The sequence below is a fragment of the Nyctereutes procyonoides genome, unplaced genomic scaffold (assembly GCF_905146905.1).
Source record: "Nyctereutes procyonoides isolate TBG_1078 unplaced genomic scaffold, NYPRO_anot_genome, whole genome shotgun sequence".
NCBI lineage: Eukaryota > Metazoa > Chordata > Mammalia > Carnivora > Canidae > Nyctereutes > Nyctereutes procyonoides.
In genome coordinates this window covers 12547837-12570108 of record NW_026575049.1, presented here as the reverse complement: position 1 = coordinate 12570108, position 22272 = coordinate 12547837, and the positions used below count along the sequence as shown (strand labels likewise).

At 39.5% G+C, this 22272-nt stretch overlaps 1 protein-coding gene across 2 annotated transcripts in view; it reads left to right on the top strand.

Moving 5' to 3' along the window:
* PTPRR (protein tyrosine phosphatase receptor type R) overlaps positions 1–22272 on the top strand; it is a 234830-nt gene that overhangs the window by 115089 nt on the left and 97469 nt on the right. For both annotated transcript variants that reach the window (XM_055327798.1, XM_055327799.1), the window contains 3 exons: positions 9709–9822; positions 12451–12606; positions 20037–20147. In XM_055327798.1, the coding sequence (XP_055183773.1) occupies positions 9709–9822; positions 12451–12606; positions 20037–20147 (381 nt within the window). The remainder of the gene's footprint in view (positions 1–9708; positions 9823–12450; positions 12607–20036; positions 20148–22272) is intronic.

The window sequence follows — 22272 nt, the reverse complement described above, 5'->3', positions numbered from 1 at the left end:
AACATGCTGATTTTAGTTTATGAGCATCAACTTTTACTAACCCTTAAAAACTCGTTAAATGATCCTTTGGGATTCTGTGGAATCATACAGCATACCCCCATATTTCTACACTGTGGCCCTGTACCTTTTTTTAAAAATATTTTATTTACTTATTTGAGAGAAAAAGAAAGAGAACACAAGTAGGAGGAGGGTCGGAGGGAGAAACAGACTCCCCAACCCCGCCGAGTGAGGAGCCCATTGTGGGGCTCAACCTAGGACCCGGGATCGTGCCCTGAGCTGAAGGCAAATGCTTAACTGACTCAGCCACCCTGGCCCTGTATTTTTTTTTAAAGATTTTATTTATTTATTCATAGACACAGAGAGGCAGAGACACAGGCAGAGGGAGAAGCAGGCTCCAGGCAGGGAGCCCGATGTGGGACTCGATCCCGGGTCCCCAGGATCACACCCCAGGCTGCAGGCGGCGCCAAACCGCTGCTCCACCGGGGCTGCCCGTGGCCCTGTATTTTTAAATGAGTTCCAACAAAGGCTCATTCAGCCTCCTAATGTACCATGAACCACATTTTGAGAACCACTGCTTGAAGCCCACCAGATATCCCTCATCAACAAATCCGACAGCCTTTCATTAGTCCACATTTTTCTTAATCTCCAGCAGTATATGGCAGTGTTGACAAAAACCACTTTTGGAAACTCTCCCCCTGACTTCCATAACACCATATTCCTGATTTTCCTCTGACCCTTCTCTCTCTGTAACTATCCATGCTGAAATCAAGACCAACCAACAAGAAAAGTTTTAGACCCTTTTTGCCTTTTGCTGGGTATGCAATAGGGTGGGGTATGTAATGTCTGACTTTGTAGTGTCATGTATTAGTGCTTGAGGATGCCAAGAAATAGCATCCTTTCCTTCCTGCCTGAGGAAGATAGAGGAAGCAGCCTGTGGAGATAAAAATGTAGCTTCATTGTTGATAGAGCTGCTGGAGATAAGACTTAGGAGCATGATAACAATATATTTCTATAACTGCCTCTGCCTCTTAGGCAAAGTTACCCACTAGCCACAGGAATACCAGCCAAGTGCGGTGGCCTCCCCTAAAGGGACAGAGCCTTTACCACTTGCAAAGAGAAGACTAGATGATATGCTCTTTACAGACAAGCAGATCCCAAAAGGAAAGTGCAGAGCCCATGTGCCCCAGTATCTCATTCCAAATGCACCAATTACACAGCCCCTTCCCCTTCCCTGGAAAGACTGTGGAGGGGAGGAATTCAGGGATATTACCATATTTGAGCTGCCACCACACAGAAGAAAACATCAGGGTTGGGAAATAAGTGTTTCCTCCTAACATCATGGAAAGAAGAAAGCCATAGAGGGATCCCTGGGTGGCGCAGCGGTTTGGCGCCTGCCTTTGGCCCAGGGCGCGATCCTGGAGACCCGGGATCGAATCCCACGTCGGGCTCCCGGTGCATGGAGCCTGCTTCTCCCTCTGCCTGTGTCTCTGCCTCTCTCTCTCTCTCTGTGTGACTATCATAAATAAATAAAAAATTAAAAAAATATATTTAAAAAAAAATAAGAAAGCCATAGAAATGTAATAGTGACAGCATCACATTAAAATGAATAAAAATTTGTAGGATACATATGGGTATATCTAATATATACATATGGATATTATATTACATTGCCTATGTGTCAGAAAAAACCTAACACTAAAAACACCACAATTTTTAATTCAGGGTAATGGGATAAACTGTTGTGAAGAATATTTACTTCTTTTTCTAAGTCTTTTTATTTTCTAAACCTTCTATCATGAGTATATTTGATTTTTGCCATTAGAAAGATAAACTTTAAAATCTCAAATTAGTCACGAGAAATAGTCACCAACACTGTTCTAGTTTGAATTCCATTGATAACCAACATAGCAAACAACTCAGAAAAATTATATTGATTTTGCCTATTGAAAGCAAGCTTCAGAAAGTTGAGAATGAAAAAAATTTTTTTTAATTAAAAAGAAAAAGAAAGTTGAGAAGGTGAGGGGCACCTGTGTAGCTCAGTTGGTTAAGTATCTGACTTGGTTTTGGCTCAGGTCATGATCTCAGGGTCCTGAGATTAAGCCCCACGTTGGGCTCTGTACTCATCACAGAGTCTGCTTGTCCCTCTCCCTCTGCTATTCCTTCTCCTCCCATAAATTACTAAATGATCTTTAAAAAAAATAGATGAAATAAACTCGTTTTCTCCCTCCTGAGTGGTAGAGCTGTCAAGCTATCAGAGACACATTAATTACAAATTAAATATAAATTCTGTTAAATAGATTTCTTTGTGTTTTTGAATGATTCATCATTTCTGCTTAACCAAATATTAAGTTTTCAAGAGTAATACCCTGGTTTCGTAACCCTTTCTATGCCTGCCATGGCACCCAGATTCTTCCAATTAGTAACTACACAATGTTGATTATGACAATTCACGTTCCTTCATTTGACAAAGATTTTCTAAGTACCTACTATGTGCCAGGCACTGTTCAGGTCCTGGGGATATAGCAGAGGGCCGAACTGACAAGATCCCACACCAGAGGAGCTCACATATTAGCAAGGGAAGAAATAAAAGAAACAAGAAACTGTCCGATAGTGATAAGCAGGAAATAAACAGTGATGTCATTGGGAGTGCCCAGGCTGGGAAGGCCTCTGAGGAACCTGCAAAACCGGAAGGAGCCACCATACAGGTGTCAAACGACTCTCCCGGGGCAGGCAGGTGCCAATGCCATGAGGCAAAAAAAGAGTGCAGCTTGTTTGAGGAACTGGAGAAAGGGTGGAGTGGCATGAGGGAGGGATACAAGATGAGGCTCAGACGGAACGGGAGACAGATAAAGTAGGGCCTTGGAGGCCCTAATTGAATTTAACTCTAAATGTGTTAGAAAGTTGGGAGTATTTTAAGAGAGAAAGAGAAGCTGAACTCTTTGGAAAAAATAGATTTAAAATTGGATACAAAAGACTGAGAAAAGTTTTGTGTCACTTCTTGTCTGAAACAGTGACAAGAGAACCTGTCTTGTCTAGGGCATCACAATGAATGAGCTGGCAGGACTTAGAAGGCACAAGAAGACAACAATAAAACACACATTACAGAAATCAAAACCACATTACAAACAAAAGAAGTAGAACAGATTCTGCTGAAAATACGGTCTGGAGAAAGTTTCAATTGAATAAAGGCATACAAGCGGTAAGAGAAAATCAGTACACAAAATAAAGTGGTTAGAGAGAAAGACAAAGACCATAAATTTGGACAATTGTTGTCCTTAAAGATGAGCCAAAAAATCAGGTAGAAGAAAAATCATTCAAATATACAACAGGAGAGAGTATTTCTAAAATAAGGAATTTGGAAACTGTAGACTTCAAGGGCATAGCTTGATGAAGGAACTATGAACCCAAGAAAATGTCCTGATGAAGTTTCTTAACTTTAAAGATAAAGACTCCTGTGAGATTTGAGGCAGAAACAGCAAGTTCTTTACAACAGGCTAGCCTCAAGCCAGGGTATTTTTCATAACAACTTCCAATGACTGAAGGCATTGGAATAATAGTAGCAGAGTTCAAAGGCAAAAAATAAAAATAAAGATTGAATCAAGAATATAACATCCAGCCAAGTTGTCATTTATTGTTACAAGCACCATATATATTCTCAAACATACAAGTAAGGCCTCAGGAAATATAGCACTCATGATCTCTGCTTGAAAGAAGCTATTTTAGTGGGATGATGAAATCCCACTAAATAAGGGATCCATCAAACTAAAGAACTCAGGAAGAGGCTGATCCTAAGCATTGAATCCATTTGAATATTTAACAGTACAGAACTTTAAAAATTGTAATTACAGAGTATTTTCATCTGTGCAAGTACTGCTAACACAAGCCAATATCTGAGGGACTTAATACAAGAAAATTAATGTTTAACTCAGGTCACCCTTTTTTTTTTTTTTTTTTTTTTTTTTTTTTAAGTGAAGGCATTTTTATTTTTATTTTTATTTATTTATTTTTTTTTTATAAATTAATTTTTATTGGTGTTCAATTTACCAACATACAGAATCCCTTTAATGTTAGGTGTTAGGCAGGGCCTCTGCATCATGCAGTGTTTTGGGGTTCCAAGTATCTCCTTTTGTGTGGTTCCATCATTTTCAGAAGCTCAGGGTCATCCTGGAACCAGCTTGTAGACAAGCAAAAAGAAAGAGAAGGCACCCTCATTCTCAACTGCCTCAGTCTGAAAATGTCATTTTACTTTCATTTATATTAATTGGTGAAAACTGTCACATGGTTTGACCTTGATATAAATGGGCTGAGTTTCCAAGAGGAGGCAATAGGCTGGATGAGTAGTCTCTATTACACAGAACATAATGTAAATACATAAAACCTAACAATAAAAAAAATAATAGAATTATTGAGGTGCCTGGGTGGCTCCATCTCTTAAGCATCTGACTCTCCATCTTGGCTCAGGTCTTGAGTTCAGGCCCCATGTTGGCTCTAGGCTGGGCGTGAAGCCTACTTTAGATTTTTAAAAAAATAAGTACTAATGTAATTATAAACACTGGGAGGTGATCATGAGAATTGGTGAGAAGAGATGTACATTTTATTTTTCATAGCAGGGAGTTAATAAATGCTTTCTAAAGTTTATAAATCAAGAAACAGGAATTTAAATATATTATCACATAATATTTAATACTATAAATATAGGCACTAGAAGAAAAAGATATAGAACAACAACAACAAAAAAAAAAACCCAGATCATTCTGCAAAAAATAGAAAATTAAGGAAGAATAAAAACAAACTTTAAAAGGATAACACAAAATAAAATAATAAACCACATCTATGTCTGTTAAAATAAAGCAAATGGGATAAACTAACCTATTAAAATAAGAAATTAGTAGATAAGAATCTAGACATGATGTTTGATGACGATATGTATTATAAATACAAAAACATATCCCTGATAGTTTAATAAGTGAAAAAAAGCAAATTGTGGAATGCTATATGTTGCTTAATCCTATTTATACTTAATAGTAACATACCTGTTATATAATATATACATGTTATTTTTGTATAGAATATGTAAAGAAAATATTTGAAGGATACACAAGAAATAGTGTTATTTCTGGAGATTGAAATGAAATGACAAGTATATTATCACTTTTTACTATATATCTTTCTGTACCTTGTTTTTTTGTAGTAAATATGAAGTTTTTATTATAATAATTTAAACAAACTATAACTAAAGTCCAACATAGAATACTATTAGAGAACTGAATGATGCAGGCAAAGGAAGGGACAAGGAGAGGTTACGGAAGGCTGACAGAGTGGTCTTTGAGCTGAAGCTCCAAGCAGAAGGAGGAAAGCCTAACCAGGGGTTCAGATATACACAGACACAATGCAAAAATGGTATGGCATGTTTAATACAGCTGGAGTATAATGTGCATGATGGGAAGGCCTGGGGGGAAAGACTGGGAGGATGGGGAAATTACAGTGAACCAATGAGTAGAACTTCTCATTAGACAAGGAGATTTTCTCAAAATTGTTAAGGTAAATAATGACTAGATTAGGCTAGCATTTGGCACAGATCACTATGATGTCCATCTAGGGAATGAATTAGAAACCATGGAAGATTGGCAGCCCATGAAGATTCTATTCAAACAGTCCAGATGGCCATGATGGTGCTCTGAACCAAGATGGCAGAAATATAGACGAAGATGATAGAAGACAAAGATCAAGAGATATTTAGAAGTAGAATATACGGAACTTGAGAATTAATTGGATGTCATGATAGTGGGATGAAGGATGAGGAAAAAGAGCCAAGCCAAAATGACTTTCTATATGGAATATAGAAATAGAAGTAAATGTGGTCACAGCTGGGGAGAGGGAAAACAGCAAGTTCGGTTTGGGTGATACTGAGTGTGAAGTGGAAGTGGAACGTTCGGGTAGAGGGAAGCAGGTGTAAAATTCTGAGAAGGGCAGGAACGTGAAATATGGAACTAAAAATAAGATACCATCTAAGTAATAGCAGAGGACAACAAGAGTTGTCAGAAGGGACTGGGTAATTGCATAAAATGCGCCTGATAGGTCAGGGTTTTCCACTTGGTTCAAAGACATAAACAGATATTTTTGCTTTTATTCCTGGAATTCACTTGACAGTCTAACTTCTAGCCAAAATGGGGAGGCTCCTTGCCAATAATGTGGAATTGGAAATCCCAGGTAGCAATGAGCACACAAAGTTAGAGATGAGGCGAATTCCTCCTGAGGCGTGGTCTTGAGGAAGCTGTATTCCTTTGTGGCTGTTGGGAACTGACACTGGACATCTTTGAGGAACTTCGGGGGCATCTCTCTAGGAAGAAAGATGGCCATTTTGCTGGCCTTCCCCATTCTCCTGGGGCCACTGGGTGTGGTCCTGGCTCTTCCTGGGGTTGATCAGATGGCAGATCAGGTTGCATTACATCAAGTAGGGTCTATTTAGAAACCTGCCCCCTCTCCCGGGCAAAAATAATTCAACTGTTCTTTAAAAATAAATTACTAAAAGCCAATCACATGCTTATAATTTAAACATAATGCTGGTGCCTTGGTTTAATCCATTCTACTGCACCAATTTATGTCTAAGGTTCATAGGCATCAGTTACTTTAGTGGACAATCTGGTGACCAAAAAAAGAAAGTCTTATTACAAAGCAGTACTCCTTTTTGTGGGGTTGTGGAATTGCTAGGAGCCAGGTAGGGAGTGGGGGGAGAACCTAGGCCCCAGGTAAAGAGAATTGACTCAGGGATCTCTTAACAAGGCAGAGGCCCAATAAATTTAAATACAGAAGGAGTTTGAAATCTTTGAATTTTTAAATATGTTCCATTTTTTCTGTATATGTATTTGTAGTATCAATAAAATACTCAATTGCTTTTGGGTAATAACTATTTGCATTATTTACGACTGCGAAATAGCTTATGATTTGCATTTGGAAAGAGCACTTGAATCTCTTGAAATTAAAAGCTTAAATCATTTGTATGTTAAATAGTACAAATGCCTAAATGGGTTTAGAATTCAGACTCAAATATATCTTGTGTTATTTTGTGGTAACTCTGAAGTTGTGACACTGCTGTTATTGCCATGGAAATTTATATTCTATCATAGTAGTTATGATTTCACATAATTAGATGAAAAGAAGCTTTGTGTCTGTAGCATCTACCCAGAAGGAAGGAGAGAACGTATGTTCTCTAGCTACAGGAATTCATGTACTTTGATTTTCTCTGAAATAAAATTCTCATTTTGTCTAGAGTCCTTTGTTTTTCTTCAGTGGCACTCATATAGAATGTCTGGCACATGTAAGACCCTCAAGCATGTATTTACTTGTTTGTACTTCATTTTAGCATCACAGCTTTATGGGGAATAGTCAGAAATACATGCCAGCTTTTCTGAGGCAAGCAGAGAACTGAGGCAGATTATCCAAATGTTTTGATGCCATGAGCCAGTTGATTGCAATTTTTAAACTAATTACTTCAACTCACTTCTCTACTTTAGTTAGGTAGTCTTAATTTCTGTTTTAAATGCACAGCTTTTGCCTGCTTGGAAAGTGGGCACTCTGAGTCATTTTTAATCTTGACTTCCCATTTCACTTCCATTTGCCATTTTAATCTGAGGAACTTAGACTTTAATACTGTTTCCACAGTTACAAGCTTCGAGCTAATCATGGCCCTGGGAATTGAGTTCTCAAGTGTGTGTACAACCCCCTTGATTCTCAGTTCCCAGCGTAGACTCTCGGCTCCAAATGCTGCCCGTGGGGATCAGAAGCAGTGCCTGCCTGACAAACACTGGGGGTGAGCCAGAAGTCAGTGTTTCCTAATCAGCATTTGTGGGAACCGAGGAACCCATCTTTGGTCTTGCAAAGAGCAAGAAGTAAGATACTGCTCGGTGCAATATCTCATATCGTTGCCAGTTTCCACAGGCTTGCAGAGCCAAGAGGAAGGAAGCCTCTGTTTCTCAGAACCGCCAGGTGGACTGAGTTTTTTCATATCTCTTGGATTTTCCTTAAAGCATGCTTCCATAGAACGTAAAGCAGGCTTGAAAATATAATATTTGCTCCCTTTCTGCATTTCCAGATCCAACTCATCTCATCCTTTAGGGTTGAGCTCAAGTCTTACTTTCTGTATTCAATTGTATTAGAAAGAACTCTATAGAAAAGTACAGAGAATACATAGCAGACAATTATGTACTATCTGATGGTTTGTATTAATTTAAAAAGTATCTCTGATGGTTTTGATATGGCTTTGCTACCGTCCCCCAACATAATTCTTTTCCCCTTCCCAGAAGCAAGTTGTACCATATCATGGGACTGTTAACTAAAGTTTTTAAACGGTTGTGCCCTTTTCTGGATCTCAGTTGTTTGCAAGGAGTCCAATTCCAGCTTCCTAACATGACCAACCTCTATGACCCCTGACCCGGTGCAAGCATTAAAAGATGCCAAGGTGTAAAAGTCTGGAGCTCCAGCTGGGTCTGCCATTTTGACCAGGAACCATTCACTTCTTCTGACCTCCCCAACTCCCTCTCATTCCGATAGCATTTGGGCATTTGGTCCAGTTGCCAATCACTTATTTTGTACTAACTTTATGTATAGAAGCTGTATCATATTCTTAAAAAAAATGATAAATTCTCAAAAACGGTTCCATTCTCCTTTTACAACAATCTGTGAAAAGGTCCTCTGAGAGTTTTTGGACCACAGTAGATTATGCGTGTAAGCCAATCTCTTTATCAGGGAAGCATGCACAGAGAAGTGTGCTTCACTTCATAGAATAGATGGTATTGCAACCATCCAACAGTTATTGATGTATCAATATACAATACAATATTGATGTACCAAAATAATTGATGTATTCAATAACTATTGAATATAATTATTGATAACTGACCACAGCCAAGTTAGTGAACTACTATTATTTCACTACAAGATATGCATAAAGGTTTAGTTTCCCCATCTCGCAAAGTATCTATCTCAAATGATCAGGATGCATTTTTGAAAATACATAGTTAACTAGTTCATGTTTTAACGGTAGTGATAGTGCCTGTGGCTTAAATAAAGGCTGTATTATTAATTTTGTTAAATTGATTTGTGTTTTAGGCATTTTTAAATATTTAGTTGTCTTTTTTTCCAAGTTAACCTGAAAATTAAAAGTATTTGCCCAAACAATTGAATAACAATTGCTTACCTTAGACCAAGCTATCAATACCATTGGCTTCCATGCCAGAGTTTGAAAATGCATTATTGCGCCTTTTTCTTTTGCCCTGCACTAGCAGCAGATCACTATTTAGAGAAGCTGCCAAGCCTGGCATTATGGAACTTACCCAGCACGTGACTGTGTGTGAGCACAAATTAAAGATGTCCCAAGGCCTGGATTATTGAAATGTACGAGACCATATATTCCATTCTGTCGTCTGGGCTCACACTGAAGACCAGCACGTTTCAGTAAAATTCCTTATGAATTGATTATTCATTTGCATTATTTATTATGACGAATTGCACCATCTTTTTAACTAACACCATTTAAAATTTCACTTAAAATGTCCCAGTAATTTGATCTCTGGGAAAAATGCAATAAAGCACCACGAGTGTGAATTGATCAGTCATAGAAATTGTTGTGGCCAGTCATCAGTCAGGAACTGCATGTCTTGAACCATAGATTTGCTGTAATTTTGACTTGTTTTTTTCTATATTTTTCAGACACTGCAAATGGATGTAAACAGGCTGAACATAACCTTGCTTCGGATATTCCGCCAAGGAGTGGCCGCAGCTTTAGGACTCTTACCGCAGCAAGTACACATCAACCGCCTCATTGTAAGATGCCTACATCTTGCTTTCCCAGAGTTCCAACTTTGATTTTCATTAAAGGCTTTGATAATAAAGAACACCCATGCTATCACTCTATGGCCCATGAGCCAAAGCTGGCATACCACCTGTCTTTGGTGAGGAAAGTTTTATTGGAACAAGCCACACCCATCTGTTCCCATATTGACTATGGCTGGTTTCATGCTATAATGGCAGTGTTGAGTAGTTGTGACAGGTTTTTGGCTAAACTGAAAGCTAAAATATGTGTTGGCTGGCCTTTTGCAGAAAAAGTTTGTTGACCCTCTCCTAGTTCAAGGCTGCTTACTACCCAACACCAGTCCCAAAAGATTCTCCCTAAGAGTGAAAGCTTCTACATCAGTTAAGACACTGTCTCCAGACAGTAATTATTAAAACCCCTCAAGTGCATCAGGATGAAGGATAGTGAATTCACAAGACAGAGGATTTAGAATAAAGAGTAAAGAAGAACCAGTCCTCAAGGACAGCACCCCAAATGGAATGCAAGAATGGGTAACGCTGAAAAGTCAGGAGAGCACTTAGATGAGTATCTGGGGTGGGGACGAGGAAACCCGAAGAATCCTTTGTAGGGGGCCCATGTCAGACCTAGCTATCAATCACCCACATCCTCTCTTTCCCCATTCCCTCAGTGTTTGGGAACCTTGATGTCATCCAACTACATGTTCCCATCTACACATGGAGGTGGATGTGAGCATAGGGCAGAGAAAGGCAAATTCAAATCATATGATCTCTTTGTAAAAAAAGCTAATTACCTAAGGTTCCTGTGAAGAGGGACTTTGGCATCTTCGTACATCCTACTGTATGTTCTCCTTGCTGTAAATTCTTATGCTCCTGCTTGAGCTCATCTTTCTCTTTCATCGGTATCTGCATTTTCAGCTAAGGAGAAGAATTTGCTTTTGGTTTTGGTTTAGAGTTTTTGTTTCACTTCCTTTTTTATGTGTGTGGGGGTGAGTTGTTTCTGGCCCCCTAAGAACTTCTATCCTATGAATCAACTATTTCTTGGGACTAAGTAGACTTTAAAAAACAAACAAGCAAACCACCGAAGTTTATAACACAGTACCCCCGATGAGGAAATACAACTAGCCCCGGTATCCTGAAAGAGTTAATTTGAGGATTTGTATCCAGGGCATAGCTTGTTCAAGTGAGAAGATGTAGGTGCTATAGCTGTTTTACATCTACACCTAAACTGTGTGTGCCTGTGCTTAGATATACTTTTATGTTTAGATTTAAGGAGCATAATAGCTCTTTGCAGGGACAAGAGGATTGTCACACCCAGGGAGGTATGTGCTCCTCCTCAGAGAATGTCAGTGGCCTTTATATGAGTCTGTTTCTAAGATCACTTATTATAACAAGTGGAGCTCCGGTGATGCCTAAGGTGGCCAAGCACAGTGATTAAGAGCGCGTGCTTTGGTGGCAGGTAGACAGGACTGTCCTCTGTCTCCAGCTTGGCCAGACCCCAGCGTGTGACCTCAGGCAGGCCACTTAGGTTTCTTTATCTGCAAAGCGCCCATAACCAGAATACCTCTACCCTGGAGGCGTTCTGAGCATTAAATCAGATTATAGATGTAAGGTACCCCGGAGCGTCAGGCACCAGATAAGTGATCTGTTCCTACTATTGTTGTTATTAGGTCAGAAACTATTTAAGTTATTATAGACAGGTGTCACATCAGCATTATGCTATATGAAGTCATTATCCGATGTCCTCTGCGGACACGGAGATGGTTTTTTTCCCTGGATTGTGAGAGGTACACTGAGGCCTGCATGTTAGTGTCTGTGCTGCCAAAGCAAGCATGACACTGCGTTTCATACCCAGCTGAGCTTATGACAAATTGCACTGAAAGAACGTTTGCTAGCATGGACCACAGAGAAAAGACTAACAGTGATGCCCTCTTCAAGTGCCTTGTAGAAGTTGTGAAGGAGAGGTGACAATGCTATTGTTGTGCGGTGTTCAGTCTCTCGTGTGCGCATGTGGCATATCAGTCATCTAGGGTGAGAAATCCTCCGTTACCATGTCAGTTAATGAGGTCATGCTACCAGGTAATACTCAGAGGAAAGTACCATGATTATTACTGCACAGTTATACGCGTTTCTACCGAGGGTAGATTTTTAAGGTATAATATATTTGAGGTAAAGGACAGGAGCAGGGAAGCAACTTCCAAGCTCATCTAGCCTCAGCTTCCTTAGTTAGTCCAGCCTTCAGATTACTACGAGTCAGAAAAATATATGGAGCAGTGATGTCTGACAATGGTACTATGGTATCAGGGTTTATTTAATTTATTTGGTTTTTAAAATGCTTCCATACACACAACGACTCTGGGCACATCTGAACGCTGTATTTCAAAAATTACAGTATGCAGTGGAAATTAAGCCAGCATCCAGTGAAATACAAAGTTACAAATCTTGAAAGAAAGCCATTGGAAGAGTCCAGGCTTTGGGCCGATGATATTAAGTGTGATACATAACTAACAATGTGATCTCCAGGATGCCTTTGGAGACCCTGGGGTTCTGATTTTCTTTAATGATTCTAGAGAAAAGATGAGAACACTTCCCGAAGCTGTGTACAATGTCTGTTAACATACACAAATAATCTGCTTTTACTAGGAAAAGAAGAACAGTGTTGAACTATTTGTGTCTCCTATAAACCGAAAAGCAGGAATTCCTGATGCCCTGCCATCGGAGGAAGTGCTGCGTTCACTCAATATAAATGTTTTACATCAGAGTTTATCCCAATTTGGAATTATAGAAGTCTCCCCTGAGGTATGTTGTTCATGGAATATTTCTTTTTTTTTTTTAATTTATTTATTTATGATAGTCACACACACACAGAGAGAGAGAGAGAGAGAGAGAGAGAGAGAGAGAGAGAGAGAGGCAGAGACACAGGCAGAGGGAGAAGCAGGCTCCATGCACCGGGAGCCTGACGTGGGATTCGATCCCGGGTCTCCAGGATCGCGCCCTGGGCCAAAGGCAGGCGCCAAACCGCTGCGCCACCCAGGGATCCCATTCATGGAATATTTCATTTAGAAAATGTGCATGGTTAGCATGACAGGGTAACTCGATCCCAGGAGGCGTCAAAATGAAAGCTGTTTATTGCGTGTTATTTGATAATAAAAATCTCCCTAAGGGTCAGAAATCTCTGATCTTCATACTCAGTATGTTTATTCCTTAAGGAAATTTATTTTCACATCAAAGATCCACTCCGAGACACTTTCTCCTCTGAATCTTTACGACCTTGTAACTTATTTTGACTTATCCAGTAAATTCTATGGAAGAAAAGCCATTTGGATATACTTGTCAGGTGATTACTTGACACTGGAATCTCAAAGAAGAACCACCCCTGTATCTTTCTCCCCTAACAGGTGTGCTCCTCACCGCCTTCATTGTAATAGTCACCAGATACTCACTTCTGTCCACAACCTTGGAATTTGAAATGCATTTTTGTTCATTTTGTTTTCTGATTTCTGATTTCTGAAACCTAATTTCAAGAACTCTGGATATTGTCGTCCATAAATTGGGCATTTTTTAAGTTGCTCTCACCATCCAGATTTGTTCTCTAAATTTGGTCCTTTATAAATTGTCCCCACCGTCTCCAACATCCTCACTCTTGAGTAAATTCTGTCCCTTTTTCTATTTCTTCTGCTTCATCTCAACGTAACAAACTCTCTGGAATGATCATCATCCTCAATAGATGTAATTGAATCCACAGAATCATAGAATCAGACTCTGGGGGACGTATGTGAATGTTTTATAAATGCAGAAGGAGGCAGGGCCCCTAGAAATTAAGTGACTTCATCAAAGTGACGAGTAAGTGAGGTAGAAAACCAACATTTGACGTCTAGACATCTTAATGCCTAGTCTCTTCCCCTTTGCAGGAAAGCACAATGCCTCACATTTCAGCAGCTATCACAGGTGTGGTATAAAAAGCTCTGATGTGGGACTGAATTTGAGGGGCACCTGGTGACTCAGTGATTGAGCATCTGCCTTTGGCTCAGGTCGTGATCCCGGGGTCCTGAGATGGAGTCCCACATTGGGCTCCACATTAGGTCCACAATAGACGACAGGTCTGCAGTGAGCCTGCTTCTCCCTCTGCCTGTGTCTCTGCCTCTCTCTGTGTCTCTCATGAGTAAGTAAATAAATCAAATCTTAAAAAAAAAAAAAAGACCAAATTTGAGTCCCAAACCAGCACTTAAGGTGCACGTGACCTTAGGCAGGTGATTTAATCTCTGCGAGAATAAGTCTGTCTTTGTCTAGTATCAGCCTCTCTGAGCCTCAGTTTCTTCTTTTCCAAAATGTGTCTAGTAAAAAAAAAAAGGCATAGCCTCTATCTTATAGACTTGAAATGTGAATTAAATTTTAGAAATCTACATGAAAATCCTCACCTAGAGTGGGCACCGTATATAATTTGAATGCGGGACAATTTTTTATTGGCAGAATGAAGATGTATTCCATCATTGACCATGACTGTAACAACAGCCTCCAGCTGGTCTTGCTGCATTTAGTTTTGCTCCCTCCCTGCCCTCTCTGTGCTGTGCCCCCCGCCCCAACACACACACAGGGGATTTTTCTCTCTTGCCGCACACAGTGATCTTTCTAAAAGCAAATCTGGCCCTGCCCTCCTTAGGTTATGATTCTTCTATGGCTTCCTAAACGCTATAGAATCAGGTCTGGATTTCTTAATATGATATAAGGTCTGATTGTTGAACAACACCCTCCTAGTTTATGCTTCAGCAACTCCAGACTCAGTAGGTACCGGGACACCCCCATACTGTCTCTTCCCTCCGGGCTTGTGCATATGTTGACCCATCTGTACAACTTTTGTGTTGCAAGTTCAGTCTACTACGTAGCAGAGCCTTCCCTTGTGCCTCCACAGATGTGGGTGCTTGCTTTGTGTTTTCATCGAGCTTAGCACCAAAAGCCCTGTTCTGTCTCGGTCTTCAAATCTATTTCTACACACCAGGTTCCTTGAGAGCATGTGCCATTTCATTGGATCTGTTCTCTCGTTCCCTTCTTCAGTACCTGGCATATAATGCGCACTCGAGGGGCCTAAGTGCTGGGCTAGGTAATATCCACCGTCGGACAAACAGATGAATAAACAAATAAATAAAAACAAATAAAATATGATTTTTTTTCTTTCAATGAGCTTCTGTTCTTGTGGAGCAAATAAGACGTAAGCAGCTGAGGAGGATACGGGGGAGGTGTATGGTGACGTTACCACCCCGAGCCACAGGAGATTTGAGGAAGAAGAGGCCACGTCCTGCCTTAGAGAGGCCGGGGAAAGAATCCATATGAGCTTCAACCCCCAAACCCCTCCCTAGCCCTAACTGCATGTGACTCTGAAGAGCCTCCCTCCGGTTATCGAACCAAACCCCATTTCCCTATGTAGGCCCTCGACAGACTGCCTAGGACATCATCTCACTCAGGACAATTTTTTCAAAATTTAAAAAGACCATTGGGTTCATGTATTCTTCTTCCTGTAAGCTTTCAGTGAATATTATAAGCATTCCTCCCTGTTGCTTTATTCTGAGTTTAAATGCCATCCTGAAAAAAGAAAAAAGAGAAAAAAATAAATGCCATCCTGAACACTTTAGGAATACAGCAGCTTAATGAGTCATCCAGATTTGCGAACCAAGAGAAGCTCACCCAACAAAAAAAAAAAAAAAATGGTTAAAATCAGGTATTTGTCCTTCAACACACCTCAGCCCAGTGACGATGAGGAGCTTGTCACAGAACTGTTAACCCACCATAGACCACAGGTCCGTACTGCCCTTGAGCAATAGAAGTGTATTTGATGGTCAAAACGTGATATGTTTTATGAAAATGTAGGAAATTAGAAATCTAGGAAATCTAGAATCTAGAAAATGTTACATTGTAGGAGACTAGGAAGTATTTTAGTTGGATAGAAGAGGCGTTTCACCAAGGACAGATGGATTATTTGAGGCTTTTGTTGAGGGAGTTCTAGAATAGGTCCAGCATTACCCTCTCTGCCCTGAAGCTCTAATGCAGAAGGAAGAGAAAGCCACCTCCAGTCATGGGGAGCCTCAGCCACACAGCATCCAGAGGGGCACCGTGGAGGCATCTGTTGGTATTTGTTTAAGCTGGTGACAGTATTCTGTGAGTCTCCCCATTTCTCTGTTCATCTTTGTCATTAATGTGTGACCAACAGCTTAGGCCTCAACCCATTCTTTTCCATTTTTATCCCAAAATGATAGCTGTGCTGTAGTAACTAACATTTCGATTAACAGGAAAAAAAAAAAAAAAAGAAAGAATATTGGTATTTTGGTTTTTCGTCCTTTATCTGGATTATAGAATATTGTGAATGATGTCTTAAAGCATCCATTTCTAAACTTATGTTAATTACTTTCAGGGAAGGACATGTTTTTTGTCATTGCACTTTCCGTATTTGCTTGATTTTTTTTTTTAATTAGTGATGACTCTTGGAAAACAAAAATACCAGAGAATTATTTTTGTTTATTCATCTGTTTTCACTTTGAACCTGAGTTTTTTAAGAGAAAAGACATTATTTCTTCTAGATGTTTTTATGACCTCGAACGATGTAGGAACATCAATATTATTTTATTATAAGATGCTGTTGCCTAGTAAGTTATATCTTAAGGAAATAGAATGAAATTCATTATTTTAGTTTATATTTTTAAATGTTATGAAATTAATTTTAAAAATTAATTTATGAAAAAATTAATTTATGAAATTAATCTTAAATTTTTTAATTAATTAATTAATATCTATTGAAATAGCAAGTTCTGCACTGAATGAAAAAATATTTAGGATTTGCTGATGTCGTTTAATTGCAAATCATTGCAGTTTGACAGGTCTTATGTCTCAAAGGAGAAAGTTGCCTTCTTTAAATAACAGGCCAAAAAAATAAAAATAAAAATAACAGGCCAATTTGCTGAGTGATACTTTCATAGAATATTTCCAAAGAGAAAAAAACATACCAAATAAATATATGCCATAACCCATGAGTATGGTGATTGTTCCTCGAAACTAGAACATTAGCCAGCAATCTAAAGAATTAGAGTTCTGGCCATACAATGCAGAGGAGGAATAGAATTAATGCTAACCTGCATCGGATCATTCAGAACGACTGTTCACTTTGTGGATAATACAGTGGGAATTTGGCATTGATCAAACAAAATTACATTGTTGTAGGATACACCCCATTTATCTGCCTAATTCAATCAATTAACCAGATAATTTATAATATTTCCATTTCATTCTTATTCTGTGTGCTTCATCTCTTCTCAAAAGATATATCTCCTGAAGCCTCTGTATCATTTCTCCTCGCATTTGGGATGTCTCCCACCACTTGGGATCAGAATTGGTTTAAAAAAAAAAACCAACAAGACAAGGATAGTGCATCAAAGTATTAAACAGGACATAGAGAAGCCATGTTACGGATACAGGAAACTGCCCAAATTTGAAGTAATAAGATAAAACACAACCCAGCAGCTTCTTTCACTGCAACGAAGTTAAAGGGCAAAGCGATGTAGGTAGATGCAGCTATGAAATACGAGGTAAAGATGATACAGTGGCTTTAGGCTCGACCTGGCTGTGGAACCTCTGAATTATTGAACCCTCAGCCCCTTGACAAAATATAAAGGCATCACATTAACCTTATGCAAAGGTTAGATTGCAGATTAATGTGGATTATAATCTTTTGACTTGTGGGATCTTAACAAACTTTTCCATTTATTACCCTGTCCTTATCAATTTTTTTAGATCTCTGTACAAATACAGTAGTGCTCAGCAGTAATAGCATGACTCAGAAGGAAATCTATTTACCAAGAAAGTGCACTGACTAAGTTCTAGGAGTTCAAAATATGTGCCTTTCTAACTGGGAGTTGGGGGGCGGGGGGCAGGTAGGAGGTTAATTCTTCCATCATCACCACTTTAGTTAAAAGAGAAAAGAAAACAGATTTGTCTTAGGCAGAAAGGAACATGTTGATATTCCAGGAGGTGTCGAACTATAGCAGAAAAAAGAAAAAGAAATGAACCAAAATCAGGTTAGGAACACAAAATCTCTTTCCACCCACCTAACCACCCCTTTTTATCCAACTTTTACATGAACTAAAGCTCAGATCCTCATACTTAAATCTGACAAGTTTAGGCTGCCTACTTGAAGGCTTAACTCGTTTGCTTTTATAGCAAGCAATAGATGTTATTTAGTTGCCTGTAAAAAAAAACTCATTTCCATATTTATACCTGATTCCTACAAGAGTTTTCTTTTCTATTAGTTTCCAGCTATGTTTTCAGGAGTATTATATTAAATATGATCTGGCTGAGGGCAGAGTAAAAGACAAGTCACCACTTGAATCCAAGACTTCCTTTCCGGCAGGATTCTTGGTTTCCAGTCATTTCATCAAGCAAGTGTTTTCAGATTCTCCCTCAACTTACCCCTTACATATTCTTTACATATATGCAAATCATTTCTTATATCCATGAACTTATCTGTGTCTTAGGAAGTAGGCAAGATGTGGTGATGAGCATATAAATGTTTTATAAGCAAATAGAAACTTGACTCCTTCAAGCAATAGGAGTCTGCCTCAGGTCAATTTTTTTTTTAAGATTTTACTTATTTATTCATGAGAGACACAGAGACAGAGGCAGAGACACAGGCAGAGGGAGAAGCAGGCTCCCTGCGGGGAGCCCGATGTGGGACTCGATCCCAGGACCCCAGGATCATGACCTGAGCTGAAGGCGGACGTTCAACCGCTGAGCCCCCCAGACGTCCCTGCCTCAGGTCATTTTTATCATCACAACTGAACCCTAAGACCTTTTTTGTTCTGTTTTGTTCCCCAGCAACACTTACTGGAGTTCCAGGATAAAAGTTTTCACAAAGTATTTTTTTAAGGCAAATATTTTTTTTGTCTATTACAAATGTTAAATGTATTTTATATTTTTTAAAGTCTTGAAAAATAATTAACAATGATCTCAAAGTTCAGACACCTACAAGAATAGATTTCTGTTCAAGGCCTTTTTTTTTTTTTGAGACAACTATTGATTTCCCATAATCCTGTGGTTGACTGGGATCAGCTAGGTGGATCCTCTCTTCCAGGAAGTAGAGGCTGAAGTCACCCCGGCGGTGACATTAAGCCAGGTGCTCACCTGCCCAGGATAACCTCTCATTCTCTGCAGCCTCTCTCCATGTGACTTTCCATCGTTCAACATCCTGTTGCTCAAGTCTCTCTTAATTGTTGGAGACACTATCCAAGGACAGATGAGGATTCTTGCTCAAGAGAGTAAAGGACACACTTTACCAAAGTGGAATTTTAGAAAAGCAGAAGCATTTGACTTGATTTAACCCTTATGTTTCTCCTACCTGTAGACCTTTGGTTTCAAGCTAACGTTTCCTTAGCTCTAAATCTGTAAATCTCACTGAATTATAAAATTTAATGGCATTCTAACGTGTGATACCAAATAGGTATGAAACTAAGGCATTCATTCACATTTTATTCAGCTTCTCCTCCTCCCTCCCACCAAGTAATAAGAAAAAAAAAATCTGAAAAGCACAAATAAAACTACATATTTTACCTTTTATTACCAAGCAGTTCTGGACTTTGTGATCTTGTTCCCTGTTGCTTTTAAATAAAATATAATCTCCTAACAATCTGTACGGTTGAGGTGAACTTCAATCAGATTTTGACAACGTAGACTGCATTGAAAGAAAAAAATAAAAAAATAAAAAGCTTTTATGAAAGAGGAGAAAAAAAGAAGGAAATGATGCTGACACTGTGGCTCTGTTTATAAAGGCATCGTGAGATCTTGTTTGCACCTGTTTCACTTTTGTTTGAAAGTCAAGAGCCGGGAGTCGGTGTTGTGGGAGGGGCCTTGGAGCAGGCAAGGAAAGCTGCAGAAGCAATTGCCTCAACACAGCAAAGAACAGAACTCTTTTATTTTATGAGCCAGGTAACTTCGAAGAGAGGCTGTTGGAGGGGTGTTGACGAAGGCCAGGCCCCAGTAGGCCACGTGAGGCAGGCTTGCTCTCCCGCAGGGGATCAAGCCACCTGTCATGAGTGAGGACCCCGCCTTAGAGACGCGGCGGGCAGCGGGGGATGTAGGTGTGCTGCTCTGCACTGCATGCGATAAAGCTAAAAATACGCTGAGTGTCTGAAAAGAATGCCAGTCTCCTCAAACTCTCATTTAACATCGGACTTTCTGTTTTGCTTTTAAAGAAAAATGTTTTACAAGGGCAGCACGAAGCGGACAAAATCTGGAGCAAAGAAGGATTTTACGCTGTTGTCATTTTTCTCAGCATCTTTGTTATTATAGTAACGTGTTTGATGGTAAGTTTGCTTCTTTATATATTTTATCCCTTCCTGAGCCACTGCTTAAGAGTACTGGATACATGGACATGCAAATGAATGTTGAAAAGCCTGGGAACAGAAGCAAGGTGACGGTCCTGTTAGATTGGGAGTCTTCTGACCTGACAGGTAGAGGGAATCCTGTGGAATTAAGGATTCTGACCTGCAGAGTAAGGCCTTGGTTGCCCCGAGGCTTTTAGTAACCCCATCAACCTGGAATGAAGCTTTAGAAAGTGTATTGCCCAGGTCCCGGGAGCCCTCGAAGTCATTCAGGTCTCATGGGCACACTTTGGGCTCACTTTATTTCTTCTTTTATATAACCTTTGTGGAACTCAGGAAAAATTTTAAAAGGAAACATGTCTTAGGGGCAGGCTTACATCTTGGATAGTGCTGATTGCTTTATTTTTTAAAGGACCTAGATAGCATTCTATGAAATTCTAGGCATTAAAAGGAGATGAGTATAGGCTCAAAGGCTGGAGGATTCACTGCCAACTAAATTTTTGGGTGAATGAATACAAAAAGTATTGTATACGAAAATATACACTGCAAATAGTTCTATAAATTACCAATTACAAGTGTGTAGCCTTTGAAAGTGTATTTCTAGTTTAAAAAAAAAAAAAAACAAAGGAACCCAGAATAAACCCACTCAATTAGGCAGTGCTATTTTGTGTTGAATGAGTTAAGGGCTACTTTTCAAATACTTTGGTAAGATTTCCTATTCTTTTAAAAATTCTGTGATGTAATTTAAAATACTTGAAGTTTTACAAATGGGTTTTAATATTTTTTTTCTTTGTGCTACATTCTTTTTTAATTTTGTACATTTTCAAAAATATCTGTTCCTTAGCTTTAAATGCCCCCGAAAACACATCACAGTACTCACCCTTTCCACATCCAACAGTGTTGCTAAGTGTCTTTTTGGTTTCTGTTCATTTATGCTTCCCCTGCTGGGAAGAGGTTGATGTTAGAAAGATTAGGGCTGGGTTGGGAAAGACAGAGGCTGTGTAGGTCTAAGAATATAAAATAATTAAGGCCTGTAATAGGGTGATGATGGACATATTTCCTGGAGTCTAAATGTAGGAAATAGTAAGGACATCCTCAAGCTTCCATCGTCATGAATCAAGAGGCTTCTGCCTCCAGGGGGATGATTTTTAGAAAGAAGATTTCTAAAAATCGTGGAACAGTAAACAAAAGACTAATTTAAGGATTGAGGAAGAAAATCGATTTTGGTGTATTAAATGCTGGAGCTTTAGGGGAAAAAATTGAATGAGGCAAAGTTGGAGGTTGTAGGGGAACTGTGGCAGAGACCGCTGGATTTTTTATTATTATTATTATTATTATTATTATTATTATTATTATTATTTGAGTATTTTAGAAGGTGTGGGTTTTGTTGTTTTGGGGTTTTTTGTTGTTGTTAGAGTTAACTGCACTTTACACTATGTGGTTCTTCTTTTCCTTAGTACAGGAAGCCTTGAGTGCTATTTTCTCTCTTGTCATCTACAATGAGAGTGTTTTTCTGCTTCTCGGATGGAAAGATGGGAGGAAGAGGGGACTAGAAAGGGGTAGAGAGTGCTCCAAATAGGGATTGTACAGGCAGCAAAGGGCTAAGATGGATCAGAGCAACGACAAGGAAGGAAGGCTCTCTCCGTGGAGGAGACATCCCAGGTTCTGCATCTGGAACTCAGGGAGCTCCTCCATGTGCAGCATTGATGGGATAAATCTCTCCCAGAGACATGCTGGGCTCCAGAGGCAGAAGGACCCACAATGGCCACACTCTCAACCACTTGAGGCCAGGGAACAGCTCTCCTTTGCCCGATTTCTGCCAAGCAGCAACATAAAAGTCAGAAACCTAGATAAGTGGGTTCCAAAGCTACTAGAAGACATTGAGAAAGGAATGTCTCAAAAGTGATCAAGAGGTGATTGCTCTCTAGGGGGTCGGCAGGTAGGTTCATCCACTCATTTGATCCACAAATTCCTGCAGAGGCTCCACTGTGCACCTGTGGTTGGCGCTGTGGCCAAGGAGAGAACAAGACGGGGAAGGTCCCTATTCTGGTGGGGCCTGGCCTCTAGAGGGGGACTCGGTCAATAATGCAGTTAGTATTTTTTCTAA